Source organism: Anopheles moucheti, chromosome 3 (assembly GCF_943734755.1).
Source record: "Anopheles moucheti chromosome 3, idAnoMoucSN_F20_07, whole genome shotgun sequence".
Lineage (NCBI taxonomy): Eukaryota > Metazoa > Arthropoda > Insecta > Diptera > Culicidae > Anopheles > Anopheles moucheti.
Window position 1 is genome coordinate 34,742,204 of NC_069141.1, and position 21,165 is coordinate 34,763,368.

The window sequence follows — 21,165 nt, forward strand, 5'->3', positions numbered from 1 at the left end:
CAATCATTTGGGACTGTATTGCGAAATTTGAATGCCGTAAACTTTTCAATCAAGTTCGAATAAACCCTGACGTGACGTTTGACAGCGTAAACCTGACAACCCATGCAACATTTCGTAGCTACGCGGAATATAGCGGAATTTTTTTGAGTTTTGCTCAACATTGATGCAAGTTTTGCAAGGAAAAATAGAAGTGTTTTGTGATAAATCAAAATAACTTGTATGAAACGTAACGGATATGGATTTTTACAGTGCGTCTCGATCGATGATCTCATAGTGAGAAGTTCATTCAAATTCATTTCACTTATACTGCATAGTGAGTTACTTTGCAAGTGAGAAGGGAGAGCCTATGTTTTCTCACGGAGCTTTCAGCTACAGAACGAGATCATGAAAATTTATGTTCAATTCGGTTGAGAAAAGAAATCCTATTAATGTAATTAATGTAATTGTGATACGATACAAAAATCATATATGAAATGGTCAACCAATTTGACTTTCTTATTTAATTTTTATCAGTGATACACATTCATTCGATGGAAATCCTATGACTAAAAACATTCTATTGACTCTTTGCACACACGGAACGATAAAGTTTAACAATTTTAAAATGTATCATTACCTTTATTAACACATAATCACAGTTTACTCTTAGCATTGTACAAAAAGATGCTTACACATAATACTTAACAAAACAAATACCTTTTCTGTAGCTTTTTTTCAGATTATTCTCGCTACTCTATACCCCCAGAGAAAACGGAACCTCCTAATTAAAAGTGCGCTCTAGCTGACGTACGTAAACCACGGTGTGCATGGGTCTGCTCTGATCGATCTCCGAAACATTGTTGCCCATCCCCAGACCGATCCAGTACGTTCCTCAGTACCGCTCGCCGATGCTGAACGCCTTGTTATCGTTGCCGTACACCATCGAAATGCCATTACACTTGCCAGTCTGCAGCTGCAGCGTCGAGTTGGTTGGGATGATTGGTTTGTGGTTGAAGTGCCGCAGATAGATCTTCACCCGCAGCTTGTAGATCGCAAACATTAGCACGTGGACGATCATGGCTAGCAGGATGGTGCCGACCACCGTTACCATCGCCTTGCCCGGCTCGTTCCAGTCCAGAACGTTGTAAATGTATGGCCGGCCGAATCTGGGGAAAGAAGGCGAGTAATGAAGGACAGAGTGGGCAGGTTTCAGTGTACATGCATGGCACGGTAAGTTGGTAACAGAGTATCCGAAAGTTGCGTTTTCCCCTTCTTCAAATCGTGGCAGATGGATGAGAAGAGAAGAACGTAAAGTGACCCTGAACGGCCAAAGCGATAGGCGCTAAAGGTAGGTAAAAACTGGTCCAGTTTCGTAAAACTTTAAACATCTGAAGAACCTTTCGCGGGGTAACTTTTTTACATCCATTTCATGTGCTGTCTTCTGGCGTCTGATGCTTAGTTGGAGTGGTAATACGCGTCAAACAGGTTTCTACTGCACTACCATCGGATGCTTATGACTGCACGGATGAAGGCGTTTCTCGTACATACACGTACCGGCCAGCCATTTCTAGGGGCTGGTAAATTACAAGGAAGTCCAAGAGGGTACCCGATGCTTTGCGGAACGCATACGAATTACGGGCACTCTTATCGAACAGGGTGCCCCATCTTATGGGACGCTTATCGCTTAGTGTTAGCACTGCCGCTGAGATAGATCAGCGTTATGCAATGTTAATGCAAACTAAAGGTGGATCGTGCAGAGCAAGTGATCTTTGTTATTAGTAGTTGGATCAGTCGTAAGGGTAACAGGGGCGCAGTAAGTCGCATAGTTGATTGAAACTACGTAACAGACTGAGCTGTGTGATGAGATTTTCCAGAAACCGCCAGAAGAAAGGCAATCAGAAACGGCAAGTGAAGACGACTATAAAGGTTATACGAAATAAGTAGCGCTCCATAATCTAGTGGAGATAATAGACAATGCGAAAAGACTCTTCAATGATGTCTTGTTTGTTTTGCCATTTTTTGTGCCGGCAAATGTCTTCTAGCTGACGTCAATTCTATTTTGCTAATAAATCACTTTCATCTTTTTTTTGTAGTATTCTATACAAGAAAGAGCTGTTTTCACAACTTGCAGCTCGAATAATGCAAAACAAATATTGTACAAGCAATGTGACAGGGTTCTGAATGTCACACCCTGATGAGGAAACAAGAAACACTTGAGAAGCATCAAAAGCGGCGAAGACGGAGTAGAATCTATACGCTCGGTCACTGGATATTGCAGTACAAACATCATTTAAATGAAAGACAATGGTTCATCTTCATTCTTGATGTTTGGTTAGCGTAACAACGGGTTTCGCGATTTCCATTACAGTATATCAGCGTGACAAGGTACCTCGCTTGGCTCTTAGGCACACTTTGCTCTTGTCGCAATCCTTTCAACATGGCGAATTGCATGTATATTTAACAATATTCCAACACGAACGGTCGGTTGAGATCGTTAACGCATGGCTAAAGTACTGCAAGCATCATTAATCACTGCATCGATCGGTCCGATCCGTCATAACAGCGCTCCGGTCAGCTGGACAATACAAGCCGTACGTAATAACAGCTGATACCGGGCAAGTTGCGCCCAGTTACCTGTATTAGACCCCCAACCGGCTTACCTATCTGTACCATCGGCCGCGTAGTAGATGAGCGAGAATATGCAGTACACCAGCCCGAAAGTGATCGGTTGCAGTACGTGCCATATTCGCACCGGGTATGCCACGATAATAAGGTCGAGAAACATGAAGACACAGTTGCAAGCATGGATCAGGATGTTGTTCGGATCGACTGGCATTGTTTCTGGGGAGATATTGAACAAAAAAAAAAAGCTCACCGTATTAGTAAAGGATGATTGGAGAAGGTGTGCCGTAAAGTTTACCATTGTGCAGGATCGCCCAGTAGATGACGGTAATGCACACGGACAGGATTAGCGTGATGTTGTGCAGCATCCAGTACACTTTAAACGAGTTGGGCATTTCATCGCTATTGCAAACTCTCTCTGAAAAAAATTAAAGTAAACAAAGAAATTAGATTAATAGATTAAAGATTAAAATAAATTTAATTTATCGTTTTTCGAGCATGTCGTACTAGATTCATTAAGAATTCAGTGGCACCGACCGGACCGATGTTGATGCAACCTGCACCGTTCTTTACACCGCATAACTGGTCTTAAATCCTATCTGGAACATTCCAGATACGCAAATACTGGAACATTTCAGTAAAATACGTCGATACGGCCTAACAGTTCTTACAAAAAAAAATTAAGATTTGACTCTAATATTAGTTCTATTTGCCTTTTTTTACTTATGCACAAGCATATTATTCCCAGTTTGCAATTAATGAACGTTCTTCAACTTATCAATCCACTAGACAGTATTGCCTTTTAATACAAATATAACGTGTTCACATTTAACTATTTATGGCAGGGTTTTAAACTTATTATTTAGATTGATAGTGATAATTTGGAAGGTATTTTTTTTAAATGTGCGTATATTCATGCCATTTTTGATCAATATTTTAAACAAATACCTTTTCTATAAACGAAATGTTTTATTTTATTTGTTTCGATATTATTTTCGTGCATTTTTATATATTTTGTTGAAATAACTCTTCATTTCTTAACTTCCATTTGCAACTTATTTCTACGCCTGTCGACTAACACAAACATTAACGCAAAATATGAAGCATTTTCCATTAATATTCTATTATCATCTGTTTGATATAATTGTTCAATTAAAATTTTTGAACAAATTAATTTTGTAACATGCATTGTTCCTTTTGAGTCATACATCTCAACCAAATGGCTCCCATCGGACGTCTACTATGCCTTTTCTTTGCCAGGGTTTCCGAAAGAAAAGATACATTCGCATGCCTTACGTACATTGTCTGAGTGTTTCCCTGCACTGGATTGCACCATTCCACCGCGTTCTCAAACGATGCAAATGAAGGCACAGTTCGATAGATGCTGACCGATTAGTCCATACGTATACGCCTAAACAACAAGGGCTTGGCTTTGCTGAACGTCCCAAACAATAGGGCCCAAACATAAACCGGGTTACCTTCTCACCGCTGGCTGTCTCGAGACAGAACGGCGTCAATTTGCCGCTTATGCAATCGGGGTCGATTCGATCGCCCCGACACTTTGGTGCACTTTTACGCAACGCTGGCGAGATCGCGAGTTCTGCGAGTTGGCGAATTGTTTGCCCTGTGCCCTGTCTCAAGTGAGCTACATTCGTGAGGTACAAAGGCGCGTGATTGAATGGATGGTAAGGTAAGCTGACGCTGTCAATACGTCGGTGCGTCGGTGGATAAACATTGTACTAAAAGAAATTAAAAATGCACCCTTGAACAAGCGGGTGAGATGGGTCTTTGTTGTCCCTACTGTAACAGTGGCACTGTTTTGTTTGATAAAGTAGCCGGTACCGGGTACCTGGGGTCATGCAAGGCCGCTAAAAGGTAAATAATATCATGCCCATCGTGCAAAACGTGGAAGACGCGCCACCCGTCTTGCACGCGCTGCTGGACAATGTTGATTTAATGACTAAGGATCACCATTACAATGCTGACCCATATTGTTCGTCATGCTTCGGTGGACAGTTGTAGATGCGTTTTTATACGCGATATAGTATACTTTTATGCAGATATCTACCATAAATAAATCACCACAAAATAGGTCCACCAGCGCAGGCTGAGCCAGTGGCCAAGCAACGCTTATGTTATTTTAACGATCATCCATTTTCCGCTACACAATTCAATTTGGAATAAAAAATGAACAATCATTACAATGACAATTGTTCTGGTATGATGGATTCATTCGTACTAAAAAGGAGTTGCAAAGGAAGAAACATGCCATGAAGCTCATAAATACCCTAGACGATATATTTTATTTCAATAATTATGAAACATTTCAGTTAAAGCTAAGCAGTTGCTGCTATCTATTTTTTGTTAATATATTAATATTATTGTCTTTCTTTAAAAGTTTTTTTTTTCTATATTTACTCTATACAAATATTTTTTGGTTAATTTTTATTGAATATGTATTTTATTCTAATTGTTTTTGATTTTATATAAATAGTGATGGAATGTATAATTGGGCTCTTGTTTACTACAGAGTGTAGACCAACTGCTATGAACCTTTTTAAAAATAACCAAGGTCATTATGGGCAGAAATGCATTCACTTCTACAATACGGCCCCTTCGGAAGGTCATTGATGATAAAAATGGAAATCGCTGCAATTGTGTTTTAAGTCGGCAAAGGAACAAACCGTAACTGGAGGAGAAACGAGCAAACAAAACAAAAAAAAACCCTTTCACAACCCGCTAAAGAACCGTGAAGGGAAAATCGGTGTGCTGTGGAAGCATGCAGAAAACAAAATGGTCCAAAATAATATGCCAACCCCGTTAGGTGACATTGAAGTGGGTGGTGTTATTTTATTAATGCATTAATGCGTCCACCTTCGTAACTTGCAGCACCGGGTGTAGCAAACCGGGGGGGGGATTTGAGAGTAATAATTGAGCCGGAAATAATTGTATGTAAAACAAAACACAAAGAACACTACCTATTGGAACTATTGTGATAAAGAATATGAAGTTGCAGGGTAGAAAACGTATAATAAATAGAAGAAGATGTAACGCAATACAACACGCAACTTTAAGTGTGTGCTAAGCGAATGAGAACAACTACACAACGCGAGAAAATCGAAACAATCTTTCCGCATGTACGCAAAATGGGAAGCACGATAAGTTCCTGTTTTTTTGGTTGTTCAATTTCATTCTCATGTTGCAAAGCATTGAGAGCCATACAAAATGGTGAACGTGACGGCAATAGCAAATCGCAATAGTCATATTTTTTGAAGGCGAGTTTTCGAATTCCATAAGTAAGGTTTTTTTTTGGCTTCAAGTAACGGTAGCAGCACGATGCGCAGTATTGGCATAAAAATATCACCAGCAACATTTATGAGTTCCATAGGAAGTACCAACAATGAATTGAGGTCATCGGATTGTTCCATTTTTGGACAAGAAATATTTTTAAACGCATGATTCCACACGGAAGGAGAAGTTTCCACGCGGAACAAGAACAAGAGTTTGCAATATTTTAAACCAGAAACGGAAGTAAAACAAATTCAACACTCAAAAGCGTTTGGAATTGCGGTTCTTGTTCCTACAAGTGGTTGCCACTTTAATGATATGTTGTCATTAAAAATAAAAATTCCTGTGAGACATGTGAACGATGCTATCACTGATGCAATCGAGTGGAGCATCTCATCTATTGCGGGGTTGTTTCTTTTTGCAAACGTGCTTATTGCAAATGGATATTTCTTGTACAAACGATTCGAAGTCGATTTCGCGTGTGTTGCTTTTTTATTTTCCTCAAGCGAATAGACACAACGAATGATAAACGATTGGACGTGATTTGAATGTGCTTGGATTGTTCATTGACCGGCATTGGGTTGCGATCGAGCATGATTAAAGCAAATTATTTCGATGGCACATTGATGGTTGTTTGAAGAATAAAAATGCTTTATAGACCAAAATTATCATTATCACACATTTATTTCAATGTGGGTCAGCTATATAGTGAGTGAATTGATTTTTGGATACTACAATATACTGAAGGACGAATCATAATTATTGCAAGGCAAAACTGTTAAACAGGCTCCCAAAACTTAAGTATTGGTGATCTAAACTTCAAGCTTTTCACCCAGTTTAAGCTCATTATCTCAAAAGCTTAAGAGTATTTGAATATTAGAACTTTCTTTGATGATAACTTGCTGAGAGACTTCTGGTGGACTCATCAACGCCATCAACTCATCACTCTATCTCAATTTGGGATCTACTACGCCTCCTCTGTCCATGTGGAAGACCTTAAATGACTTAACGGACTGCGTCGTCCGGTATCATTCTCATGACGTGACCAGCCCCTTCAGAGCCTGGCGAGTCTAATCTGCTGTACGACAGTGAATTCGTCGTGCAACTGGTGGAGCTCGTCATTGAAGTGGCTCCTTCATTGTCGTTCCACACATGATCAGGGAGAAGAAATCGTTCTGAGCATCTTTCTCTCGAACGCTTCATACAACAGAGGTAATTTCAATTTTAGATGGGCATGTAATTTAATTGTCTTATCAATAGATCCACCATGTTTCATGAGCGTCTAAGAGTTCCTATCAACAATGTTCGTAAAACTTTCCCATTAGTATGCAGAATAACGCCTAAGCTAAGTTTGTGCATAGAAAGAACAAATCGTCAAACACTCAGCATGTTACCTCACACAGGCATGTCTCATCTGGAATTTAGGTTACTGCCATCAACCACCCAATTTGGGGTAGACACACAACGTCACCTTTCAAATTGACAGTTAATTGAAAGTCAACTGATCTATTCGCCCTTTAAAACCTCCAACATGCAGACTCATGCACATCCCCATGTACGGAAGCGTCTAATCACTTCAAGGGGCGTTTATGTTTGCTATCGATCGTCAACGTTCTAATGGCTATTATTGACCATATCGAGCCGGGCCATCCATGACGTGCCGATTCGACTGCTTTCCTACATTCCCGGATGTGACCCACCGGACAGTCATTGAGTCGATTATTGTTGTATACAATCAAGAGCCATTGCGCGGATGCAACTAATTGTGCTTCGATCAGAATGGAGTGGTTCGATGAAGTGGGATAGTAGGAAACGCCTTCCCCTATTAACGATCAGCACTACAAAACCAAAAATCCCCCCCGGCTTTACGTGACATGGTTGTTAATGCTAACCTCCATTCCACGACACCCAGTCCCAGACAACCGGTGTTGATTGTTGGTGTAGGGGCTTCTCCGTCACGGTCGTGTGTTACAGTTCAAGGCAAGTCCTGACCTTCTGGCTTGCAAAGGCCCCCGCCTTTTGACTTAACACACCACCGCCCGACATGAACTTGAACTTGAAAACAGTGTTTCCCCGGCATCGATCAACATCTTCATTTCGGTAAAGGCTGTCACACCAGTCAATGGCATGCATGGAAGGCTTTTAAAAGTAAAGCAAACCTCCAAAAGCGCCAATGCAGAAGACCGGTTTTTCTATGCCTGATCGGGGGGACAAGACAAAAAGCACAACCGGATCGAACAATTAGTGCGGCGTCTCTGAACCGAAAAAAAGACCCATAACCCATAACCTTCTACCACAGGCCGAAGCTGCCTCGTGAAAGGGCAACGGGTTTTGTTTGTTTGTTTTGACGGTAGACGCACGGTATATAAAATGTGAAATTGGCAACAGCATGCTAAATACATCCGGAGAAAGCAGGGACCGGAAATGTATAACTAAAATTTTAAATGCGAAAGATAAAATCAAAAACTGCCGCTACCGCTAAAGAAGATTGTGTGTAGATGGAGAAGATTTAGATTTTTACAGTGTAAGCCACAATAAGCGCCATCGGCTTTTGGAGTGTAAATTTGTAAAACGATATTGCAAAAAATAAAAACAAACTTTTGTCTCACAGAATAGGGTCACGATCACCGGATAGAACAATATAAATGATCGAGGAACTAATTATACTTCACAGGGATCAATATTGAATTAATTAAACAAGGCAATCTTCTATAACTGGGGCTTAAATTGGAAACATAAACAGAAGGAAATTTCATTTCATTATCGGTTTGTTGTTGAGTCGTGCATGATCGAATACCTTAGTCTAGTGATCATAAAACTATGCCTCGCAAGTCACATGTATAACCCATTTGGTGTGGCTCTTCGTTCAAATCGATTACTCGTGGATAGAGTATTAATTACAACATTAATTAGTATAATATTTATTAGTAATTAATTTTTTAGATTACTAATATTTTCATACAGTGTTTCAAGTTGTCCAAGTAATAACGGTAGGTATAGTGCTTTCCATAATAATGCTCGGTAGGACAACATAGCGATTTTTAGATTCAAATGTTTAATTTTAACTTAATTGAACATCTTGTTCCGTCAGTGGCACTATTACCTCAAGAGGTGCTAGCTTTCCTGCACTATAACTATCCATAGCTGCTTACGGGGGTTGGGGATTATGTTGTACAGAACCAACCCCTTCACCGAGCCAACTCAATTGAAATTGTACATATAGGTTTAAATTTGTTTTTAACGAAAACTCAATAAAAATAATTTTAAGCAAGCAAGAGAAATAGAGTACGACATATTTTAAGTTTGTTATGTATCACTATATGAATATCTTATGAGGCTTAATTGTATTCGCTACGTGATAATACGTTGAAGAACATTTTCTAATCTCTAGTTTACCTGCACTAAATTTGTAAAACATTATAAATATTTTTTTTATAAAATTTTACAATTTGAATTTTGAAAACTAGTTTAATGTTCAATTTGTTGTCGACAGGTTCTTCATTCCGAGAAGATCAGTGCTCTACATGACCATAATGAGTAAGTTAAGTAATAACTTATAGATATGTACAGTGAACACTTTTAACAACAAATCCATTAAACAAAGTATATGTAAAAAATATAAAGAAAGCGAGAATTCCAACTATTTAAAAAAAAATTATAATAGTACGAGGAAAAAGAACCGAAAAAGGTTGCTTTACTTTCGTCTATTACTGTTAACACTTATCAAGCGCTGATTTATCAAACACTAACACATCGATGGCATAAAACTAGTTTCGTTTCATTGGTCTTTTTATATCTGGCTTCGGCGCACGCAGCAGAGTCTGGTTGGATGATTTGGTGTGATTTTGGAATATCACAAAAATACACACGATTATGCAAAAAAAGCCCCCATTCTCTCACTAAACTTCCTGTTTGGAAACACGTTTTACACATTTTTTGTCAGTTCGTTTGCATATCGTCCAGCCGTTATGGAAGCGACATTTTAACTGCTTCGACCTCGAGCGCTGTGGATGCAGCAGAACCGTACCATTCCGAAGTGAAGCTGTCAAGGTGGTGATGTTTACCCCCCGGGTTTGTTTGCCGAAACAATTACGACCTCAAATGGTTCGGTTAAATCGTCTAACTATTCTTTCTCACTGTCTCACTCACCACGTGTAGAGTTTGAGGGCTTACCTGAATATTCCGGATGGAAGTACCAAATCATCACCAGCACCGCGCCCATTACGGTCGTTCCCATGCACAGCAGAATGCCCCAGTGTGTTAGATAGATGAAGTATTTACTGAACTCGTCGCGTTCTACGGCGACCACCATCGAGTTGATGACCACACCGGTGAAGAAGATGGCCAACGCTAACCGATAGAGCAGGAAGCATATTGACTTCGTTCTTGTTTGCCACTGCAAGAGGTAAAACCGGGTTGTAGAACAAGCGGCACGCAGCATCCACGCACGAAGCTTACCTGTGATTTAACAAACTCCTCTGCCGGGAGATGGGCAAACCCGCAGTTCCGAACCTCGAGCTCCTCTTTGCACGCGCTCACAAACTTGTTGGGCATCGTTCTGCTTGCCGTTTTCTATTCACCGTAAACACACAGCAGGGGTTTCCCTAGACGCTTTACCACTTTTGCCAAAGGTGCTATCAGTTTTCCGTCGTCTTTCACCGAAGTCTCCGAAGCACTAATCGATCGCAAAGGGAAGATAGAGAAATAGAGAGAGCATTGCATTAAAGCGTCTGGCACAGGTGACAGTGTACGAATGCGAACTAATCGCGTCCAATCAACCTAGGCACCGTCCGTGTCCCACTGGCAACGATGCGACGCGGTCGTATCACTCATTATCAGTCCCATTTCCATCTCCTGCGACCTCACTTTGTCTCTGCTGCACACGCCGTGCGCCGTGTAAACTCTTTTGCCGGCCGATAACAAAAGTGGGTATCATTAGCGGTTTGACTATTGCGTGTACAATACAGAGGAAAAAAAAGCTATGATTCCTTACACTCAACCATCAGCCGGCAATGAGGATTATACGAACGGATGACATTGTTGGTTGTGTCATTTCTTATCGCGCTTAATAAGCTCTACTCTTTCCCGTACTTGGTACGATTGATTGATACGATTTCTGTTAATCGATTGTTCCGGTTACGGTAATGAGCAAGGAATGTTCCGGATATGAATGAACTCGACATTATAACATGGGCAGCTGGCTCAAGATAAAAATAAACAATACGTCACAACGATTAAAGCTTCTCTGTTCTAGAACATTCGTAACGATCTAATGGAATGAGTGCCTCAATGGGATAAATTAGAAATTGCTGTTAATAAACATTCGACAACATTTTAATTATCTTTTGTTTCAATTCAGTTTAAAGCTGTACAAGCCCGAGCTTTCTCTCGACCCCATGTTAACGTTATGGTATGTGATGGATGAAACAATATGTTTCCACTCTTCGTAACAATGTTTGGCGAAATGAATCTCATATGAAAACCCCTGTAATTACATCAACATTTGGAAATGTAATGAAGTTAACTAACTATCTGATTGTATTAAATGTTATCCAAAGCGATCTTTATAAAAAAGAGAAATATCGTTTAAAACTACTGGATGGAAATTTTCGTTTGAGAAATTCTTAACACAATTTTGTAAAACATTTGCCACATACAGGGCTCTTAATAGAAAACCTATCGCTGATCCCACCATGCCCTGTTGCTTGGATTATCAGGATTTTCCGGGATCGGGTTATTAAAAAACTGCAGCTTTTGATTGACTTGCATCATAGATTTACATTAAAAGGTAATAATTTGAGACAAACAAATAAAGTATATTAAAAAATAAATAAAATATACTTCGTCAATATACTTCGCCTTTCTCATGTGTCGATATTTTACAAATGACAGTATTTATACTTTTTAATGCACTCCAAAGACCCAGAAAACCGTCGCTCACTTTGATGTATTTCTCATGGAAAAAGCTCCACTCACACCCAGGAAGTGATATTACTTTAATTCAGCATGAAACACGTTTCACGGGCGCAGTGTGCGTGAAAGAAAAGAAACCATTTTACATTCTTGCCTCGCGAAAAACAATTTTAGCGCCGCGTACGGAATCGGGCCAGTGGGGAAGCTGAAGGTTGACGCAATCTTCTTGGCAACCTCCAAGCAGCACAACGTTCGTACGAAACATCTGGCCATCGCAACAAAAAGGCTTCTTCTTGTTGCGGGTTGTCGAGTGTCAAGGATTAGTCGGTTGTGCACGAATTCATTTGTCCGCACAGGTGCACGGGCGACGGATCATCAAAGGGTGCATCAACAGTCAAGGACTTTGTTGTGGGGCCCCCGGGGCTTGTCGCGGTGAGTAATTAACACAGTAACACTTGAAGGGCACTTTATGAGACGCCATTAATCAGTATGGGTAAAGATCGCATTCCTCCCATCGACTAGCCACAACTCGTTTGGGTGAATAATTAAACATTCGAGCAGACACGGTAGACATTATCCAATATAGTGCCACAAATACTTTCTACACCGTTTTTACTGTCTCGTGATAAATATAATTTTAATTGCAACTGATCCGGAGCATATTTCACGGTGCCGCACATAAACACAGCGCTTCACTACGTCAATATGTGGCATATTTTGTGCACATCCCTTTGAACATGGTACATGATGATGGGGATGGGGTTTTTATTTTATTTTTATTACTTTTGTTTGCTTCTCTGTTTTTCGTTTTATGTTTTTTGTTTTGCCCAATATTGTCCCATCATAATAATAACAATAAAGAAAAATGCTACCACGGTAAAAATAGACATGATAGCAGAACATACCGAACATAATTACCACCTTATGGTTTCGTTTTATTTTTGTTTTTTCGAACTTCGGGTGGTGGTAGAACACCCTTTGGCTTTGAAATGTGCGCCATGATGGTTAATAATGGCTTTTAATTGTTCGCATATCGTACCCGGCGTTGTTTTTATTCCGGAGCTGCAAAACAAGCTGCAAAACAACACCAACACCTCCGTCAGACGATGGGACGGTTTTTGTGGGGATGTACATACATATATGTTGCTTTATGCTGCTGGCATAAAGTCTGCTGATACACTCATTTTGCGGTCAAAATGTGAAACGGTTTTGAAAGCGATACACACCAACACAGCCCGGTCTGCTCTGGTCTGGTTTGGTCTGGTAGGACTTTAATAGAGTTGAGTAATAATCGCATCAGCCCCTTCCTCCCTTACCGCTGGCAACGCATGACCCGGGAGCGAGTGTGTCTTATACCGTGCCACGCACATCGTATGCCATCTAACGAGACCTTACCCACACCGGTGTCCGTTCGATTGCGGAAGCAGCCGGCAGTAGATTGGCAGTTGTTTTAGGCGGTGTTTTGGGTCGGTTTCAGCTCGGCTCGACACGAGCTAACCGTTGCTTGCAGTAGGCGCTGACGCTAAGGAAGCTTCGAGAAAACCGTTCTCCCGGTAATGCACACGATGCAACACCGCACAAACTTATTATTGCACACCATCTCGGATTGCTTCGCTCCCGCGAAACGGGGGGAATCCTTGCGGCCGGGCCAGGCCGGAATGGAATGGGTGGTGGTGGTGGTAGCTATCTATCTAGCATAATGATGGCTTTAGTCGGGTTGCATCGCATTTCGTGGCCTACTGCAAAACTCACCAACATGCGAGCCGAAAGACCGGGAGCTTACCCCGGGTGAAAATTTATTACCATCGCGACGTCTTCGCTTGGACAGGAGGACGGTACTTTCAGCGGTACCCGTAGTTTATGGAACCATTCTTTAGCGTGGTTAACTTTAAGCTAACCTTTGTTTCTACGTTTTTTTCTCCTGCTTCGCCACATAAACATACATCATGCGTGTGTTATGATGGAATTTCAACAACCGTTCACTACTGGCCGGTGGCAAGGCAAGGTAGCTCGATCTAATACGAAACCCCGAAACGCACATAGACGACTCTCGTTTCGCCTTTAATGCTGGCATTATTTTACCCAAATTCCCGCTTTTATTGTCTAACCGGGGTGAAATGTTCCCACCGTATAAAAGGCGATCTACCGCAGCAGGCGGACGCATGGGATCAAAGTGCGTAATGAGTTGCGTTATGTAAAGGGAGCTGGTGTTTTTTTTTTGCTTTCTTTGTACTCCCTGTTGTAAAGAGATGCGCACTTTTGATTAACGGCTTAATTAAATTCCCCACATCGTCTATGTCGTATGGTGGTCGGTGAGAAACACGCACACACACACACACACACACACACACACACACACACACACACACACACACACGGTTGTAAATGATCGACGGTGTGATTTGGTGGTTCACATGGGATGTGGAGTGACATGGTGTAAACATTCGCTATTAAGGCGCGAGATAGAGGAAATGGGATCTTATTTAACCTTTCTTTATTGCTTAGGAGTTTCTGGAACGCCCAATTGACACATGAGCGACTACTTAATCTATCTAACTATTTGATTGGTTATCTTTGGTTACTATTTGATTGGCTACCACCTTACGTTGCATTATGTACATTATGCCATATAGAAGAATTTGGATGTACAGGCAGTCCCCGAGATTCGCGGATTCGGAGATACGCGGTTTTTGAAAATTTGACAGATGAGCTAGTTTATAGCACAACATCTAAGCAAAAAGATGAAAATTGGTCGAAAATACATTATTTTGCCACTTATTTTAATGTATTCTTTCTTAAAATCGCCCGATTCGGTGAAAAAATTAAGTCCAGAGAAGTAAGTCGACTCTGTGACTTTGAAGTATGAACGAAATTGTACTAGGATTCGACTTACGCGGAAATTCGAGTTACGCGGATTTTTGCCGGATTATAGCGGTCCGCTATAGTAGCGTATCTCGAGGACTGCCTGTACTCAAGAGTAGTTAGTCGTGTGAAAAAATTGAGACATCCTTCTTCAGCGTTTTGGTATGTAGAGACTCTTCCCATCCAATGAATCAATGTGACGATTGAAATGTTTAGCCGTAATTCAGGACCAAACCTGAACCTGAGAAGACATCTACCCAGGACACTGTAATATTTAAGGAAATGTACCTATTACTAACGTATTAGCTATGTGGCATAGGTAATTATATTAAAAAACTACAATGGATGTATCAAGAGGGTCTTTTTAAGATTATCATTCTCCCTCAACTTATTGTTTTTATTTCTCTTTATTAATTTGCTCTTCCCTGTGAAGCAAAACTCGGGAAATTTGCAATCCAATTTAACATCTCCCCTTAATATCTTTTAGCTGTCTGGAGCTCTCCCTATATATGGAAATATAAGTGATATACTGGATAAAAATAAAATAAACTTGTATCCTAAAACTTGTATCCCGATAGAAGAACACACCCTCGAAGTCGTCTGAAACTTTTCGCATCTCGAGTTCAAAGTTTATACCGACAGCAACATTGAAGTTGAAATGTATAGACACAAGACTGTACTGGCTGTCAACCGCTCGTATTCCTGCTTCAAGAGACGGTTCTCGTGTCGAAAGTGGAGGCAAGAATTGTTGAACCATCTAAATGGTTCATATGTGCGGAGAAACAATCGAGAAACACCTTAAGAAATGTGTCAAGAGCTGACTATTTTTTATCAATAATACAGAATAAAACACTCAATTCAACTCCTCTAATCAATTTCATACGATTAGCTCAAATTTAATTAAAAAAAAACCTCGGTAAAAAAAATCAACCTACAACATCTGGAAATGTTATTTCATAGCTACACACAATGTGGCTTGCTTGAAGTCTAAGTTCCTAGAACGCATCACGACCGCTCGAAACAATTGGAAAATCCAACACGAATCCAATTTCCCCGCCATCGCATCATCGCTCGTCCAAACACCAACCCGGTCAAACCACCACGTTTTTGTGTCTCTTGCAGGCCTTTTCCCATCCAATGCCTTCAATTGGACCGTTGCACCGTGACGCGGTTGCATACGATCTTGGGGCGCGCAATCGTCGATGCATGCGAACGGATGTAGCGAAGCAAAATGGCAAACCGGGTAATGGTAGTGGCAGTAGTAGTAGTAGCAGCAGCAGCAGCAGCAAAAAACACAGACCAAACCGCTACCATTCATGCGCAATATCAATCAAAACGGATACGAAATGATACGAGTACTAGATGCCAGTTACTGCAAGTGAACTGCAAGTCGCTTGCAAAGTGTGTTGAGAAATTTGGGGAATTCAATATTGGTTTAGTTCGGTTTTTGTCGCTTTCCACCTGCTGGTATGCCGCTCGAGAAGATGATGCAATAAAAACGAGGGCTTGGGCGAGGGTTTCGTTAGTGTAGCACACATAGCCACCACGCCAAAGAATGGCGCTAACCTGGTCGACCGGAGGGTATAAACAGAAGGTTGCATTTTCGTAATGACGCCAAGAGGCAAAATTTGTTTGCCATTCATTCCATACGCAATGTTTGATCCGGTTTCTGCCTGCCGACAATCCGGTAGTTTACGTGGCGCAAGTGGAACGTTCTACAATTTTGCGTACATTCACGCACGCAGATGGAGGCCTCATTTGCGTGCGAATGTTTTGCAAGCGTAGGTCATAGCGGTATTAAACGAATTAATTACATATTTTAACTCATTAGTGATGAAGCAAGCAAATGGAACATTTTATTTCGTGCTCTTCCAGCTTTATGGGCAATGTGCGTTAGAGTTGGTTGTTAATAGGAAACAGCAGACTTCGCCATTAAAAAATAAGATTTCTGACTAATCACATTGCACTGAGTTTAACGAACGTTACTGCGCGCCGTTAGTCATTGATGTTATTTTAAGGGGAGCGCTTTTTTATCAACGCGATATCAACTGTTAGCACAACGAAACGAACGTTATTAAAAACAATACAGAAACACGCGTTGCACGTGAGGCTAGTTTTGCTTTTTGCTTTGCTCTTATCACCATGACTACAACCACATACGATTATTTTCACACTGAACTAACACTAACTGGATGGTGTGTTTATATCGTTTCATATCGAAAGCAAATCGTATTTTACGGCGAAATACTCGGCGAATATATCTGTTTGGTGGCAAGAGAATAATTAAGCTTAATTAAGTCTAGATCATGAATGATCTAATTTTTCTGACTAACAATATGTCATTAATGAAAATAACCTTCTTCTAATCTGTAGGCAAACTTGCACGCCTGTCGAAAAAGAATTCCACCTCACAAGGACTGGTGTTAAAATCCTACACATACTGCTAATGTGCATTGAGTCAACAAATCGATAGCTTCATGCTGTCAATGCCACAAACTTGTCTCACGGGGCGACACATTCCTCCAGTAAGCACCAAACGTCCTATGTTGAAATCCACACGCTACTTTGATCAGCCCGGCAGTTAAAAGCCGGTCCCGAAAAACGAAGAACTTCAACGCCACGGTAAGCGACGAACTCGATCACGACGCGCCGAATGTCGAAAAACCTGAAGCTGTACTGTGTCGCTCTTTTTTTTTTTTGCATCATCATCACCATCGACAGTGGTTGTCGTTGCTGATGCTCATCGTCATGAAAATACCTTCGTGAGGATAAACCTGTTCCATCGCACCTCACGGTCATTTGTGTGCGGGTCCGCAGATCAAGGGCAAAGGAAGCTTAATTTGCGTTGTTTTCAATATCCTTCCCAGTGGTTCGCCGGGTTGATTCTTTCCCGTGAGATTTTATGTGCGTCCGAACCAACGCTCTGGCCATCGGAAGCAGGTGGTAGAAGTTTGTTACCTTGCGCGTTGTTTCGCACAAACCGAATGACCTACAAAAGAGCACAAGGTAAACGGGCCCTAATACAGGCGTCTGGTGCTGTCAAGGGGAAGAAGAACCCGCTTCAAACTGCGGCTAGAGGGTGTTCCTTTTTTACTTGTTACTGGGCATTGACCCAAGACCACTCTGGGACGGAAGAATCGGACAGCATAAATCCATTTTAGTAGGTCATTTAGTAAGACCAGTGCTTTCTTTTCAACAAGCAATAGTTGATAAGGTTCAAAAGAGGGGTATTTTCTCTATCTATGCATTTGAAGGCTTACTAAGCTTTAACAAAAGTGCTAATAACAATTGATTGCAGGATTGATTTTAAAGTGTACCGTTAAGGTATTAATTTAATTAAATTAAAGTCGAAGTAAGTCAAGTATTTATTGACTATTTCAATAGACACTATTTTTAGTCATAAATACATATTAGCAATCTTGTTTTCTATATGAAAAAAAAATTGAATTTCAGCCAAAATATAAAAAAAGCCAAAAAGCCTGGAGCTCTTAATGCAACTTTCATGAAAAAAGCACTCACGCACGTTCCTCTTTCCACAAAAAATCAGGTGTAAAGTACCGGCGAAAGAAGCATCACTCTCACCACCGAAAAGAACATACCACTTGAAGCATTAAACATCAAAGAACAGTTCACACCAACGGGAAAGCCGAACTAACACGCTCCCCTGTTACGTGATACTTGCTCGCAGCGAACCGGAAGGGTGTAAACTTTCCGGTCGGAGGTTTATTCTGTGCCCTACAGCACGGTAACATTACGTGAAGCAGAAGTGTTAACACGGCAAACACCGAAAATAGTACGGGTCAGCACGTGTTCGGTGCGTTATGGTTGTTCGGAAAAGGGAACTGAACGGCCGACCGTGTATTGAGCCGTGCAATCACGTGGACTACACACACAAACACACACAACGTACGTGTCCTTAAAATTGGATTACATTTCTCCCATGATGGGAATGAATTTATTATGCAAAGCGATGGTACACATTAAGTGAGTAAAGCGAGCCCAGTGTGGGCGCATTTGTGGGTCGAATCTTAGTACTGTGCTTTCAGAACGAACAAGCGAACGTTACCCCACCAGGACCCTTTTGCCGTACGCTTAAGGTCAATGAATTCGTTATCTTGGAAAACCTTGAGCGAGCGGTCAACGGTGTGTAGAGTTGGAGGTTCATTTTGGGAAACCTTTTTATTGATATGACTTAGTTTTTGGCACGCTAGTTTTTGGGGTTTGTTTCCATGGCATTGGTTACGGTAGAAGAAAACGTGAAATCCCAACAACAAGGTTAGAAAATGGTTCCCATGTTGGTTCATGTTTTAAGCATAAAAGCTCTATTAAATCGAAGCAATCTGTTTGTTTGTGTGTTGTTTCAGTGTGAGCTGAGCAGTAATGGTCGGTTTGATCAGTTCAGCTAGTTAAGGGTTAGCTTGAATTAAATTGTCACTTTTTATTGTAAAGTTTGTGTGTGACAAACAAATATAAATAGGAACAGAAATTCCTTCCTGCACTTGAAAACAATTTCTAGTGGATTTTTAAACTTCATAAATGTACATCCTTCTGAGAGAGATCTGTCCGAAGTAATTGTCATAACAATCCTTATTTGAAGCTTTTTAAGAACCGTTTTTGTAAATCAGTATATAATTTTTGATTACAATTTAATGGTTTTAATAGTCATTAAATTTATCGATCAATATAATGAAAAGACTTAATGCTTCTTAGATGTTTAAAAGCAGAGCTATTACGAGTTAATAACCGTTCCAATCCTATAGTTTTGCATATTACAAGTGAAATTAGCCGTTTCAAATCAAAACATCGCTGATTCAAAGTGGAGGTAACTTATATATTAACGGGGTAAATAGTAAAATATGTTAACATATTGATTATAAGTTAGTTCTAGATGTTCTTGAGATGTTATTAAAGAAAAACTGAATTATTTTAGTCGTTGTTTGAGGATTGACTGCTACACTGCTAAAGCTGATGTATGTTTTTGAGCAATAAACTGTCACCGTCTTCAAATGCCTTCGATTGATTGAGGATTTGGTTTATGTTCTGCTGCAGAAATAATTTCCTTGGCGTTAGAACCTTCAGGAGTTTTTCAATAATATTGGTATTCTGATATCTTCAATATTATTGTTTTCAATTCCTGCTAGAATACTATTAACCAACATCACCAAGTTAATAAATCACAGAGAACTCTGGTTGAATTGGTTCAATGAGCTTTGCGACGTAGCATATCTTGCGATAAAAGAAGGGAGCAAGAAACCGAAATGTTCGTAATGCCCAAAAACACGTTAAGTAGGGTATTCGCTACGAGGTGGTTCACAGTATACATGTGTCTCTATAGTTCCATTCCCCAAAACTCGATGTTTAAACAGTTGTTCAATAATGACCGACCTCCAGTACCAGCCAGTTTCAGCTGTGTCTATACAACGCACAACCACTTTTATGCAGTGGAAAATGTGTCGATGCTGCGAATGAAACGATGTGATACACTTAGAAGCTTTATATTTTCTTGCCTTTTCATCACTCCAGGCCAATCTAGAGGTGTTAAACTCTGGCGCAAAACACACGCGTTATCGCTACACCTTCATCGTTTCGCCGTATGAAGTACTAGCACTTATCTTAACAATCTATCTGGCAGTTAATACCAACCGGCAATTATAGAACAACGCCCCGCGAGCTTACGGTGGGGCAGATTGGCAAACGCTTGCCAGCAAAGGGGAAGCTGCAATTGAAAGCTCAAGGCCACATTCCAAACAAACGAAAACGAAAAAAAAAACGAACCCTCTCTTCCGCAAGCAGGAAAATGATTGAAAACCCCCGGCGGCCGCCCCGGTTGGTTCTGTTTGCGGTGGGTGAGGTAATAACGGCCAACGGGCCGAATCATCGCGATCAACCAATTGTTCGATTATTAATAACACCATAACCTAAATAATCGAAGCGCTACACCGCTGTATGACCATTTCTTTTTCGCTGTTCGATCCGTCTCGCCTTCTTTCCACTCCCGCTCCGGTCCTAATGCATTACTTGACAAATGAACGTACATGGCATGCAGTGCCAGCATAAACACAACACCCCGATGGTCGTTGGAACAGAAGGTGCAAGTACACAAGGCAATGTGGTGGTTTTTCTTTTTCTCCCAACTCAACCGACCTGCCTCGCACCCTCAAACCGGGGCCAGCACCACAACATGAAACATGTTTGGCAAAGCGATCACCATTAGCGGACGGTGTCTGGCGTGAATTATGTTTCGGCTGGCGTAACGCTCGACCGGGGCCAGCGGTTTTGGGGGATAGATTTAGTTTGCAATTCTGATATCTCTGCTCCCGTACCACGGTACTGGCGCGGGGTGAACCGTGTGGAAGAGGGTGTGAAATTACACTACATTATATCATAAGCAACAAAACTGCTGTGATTGAAACCCATGCGTTTGCTTAATGGGCCGTTTAAAAGTGAGCTTTAGCGTAAATAAATATATGAATTATGCTCATCAATAAAAAAAAACGCCAT

At 40.9% G+C, this 21,165-nt stretch overlaps 1 protein-coding gene across 1 annotated transcript; it reads right to left on the reverse strand.

The window, feature by feature from the left end:
- Nucleotides 1–584: 584 nt before the first annotated feature.
- Nucleotides 585–10,622, reverse strand: LOC128302074 (protein rolling stone-like). Its single transcript, XM_053038798.1, has 5 exons — nt 10,348–10,622; nt 10,063–10,285; nt 2,900–3,019; nt 2,640–2,820; nt 585–1,145 (listed from the first exon to the last, which is right to left on the reverse strand). The coding sequence occupies exons 1-5, from the start codon at nt 10,441–10,443 to the stop codon at nt 872–874; spliced, it is 894 nt and encodes a 297-aa protein (XP_052894758.1). The 5' UTR covers nt 10,444–10,622; the 3' UTR covers nt 585–871.
- Nucleotides 10,623–21,165: the final 10,543 nt, after the last annotated feature.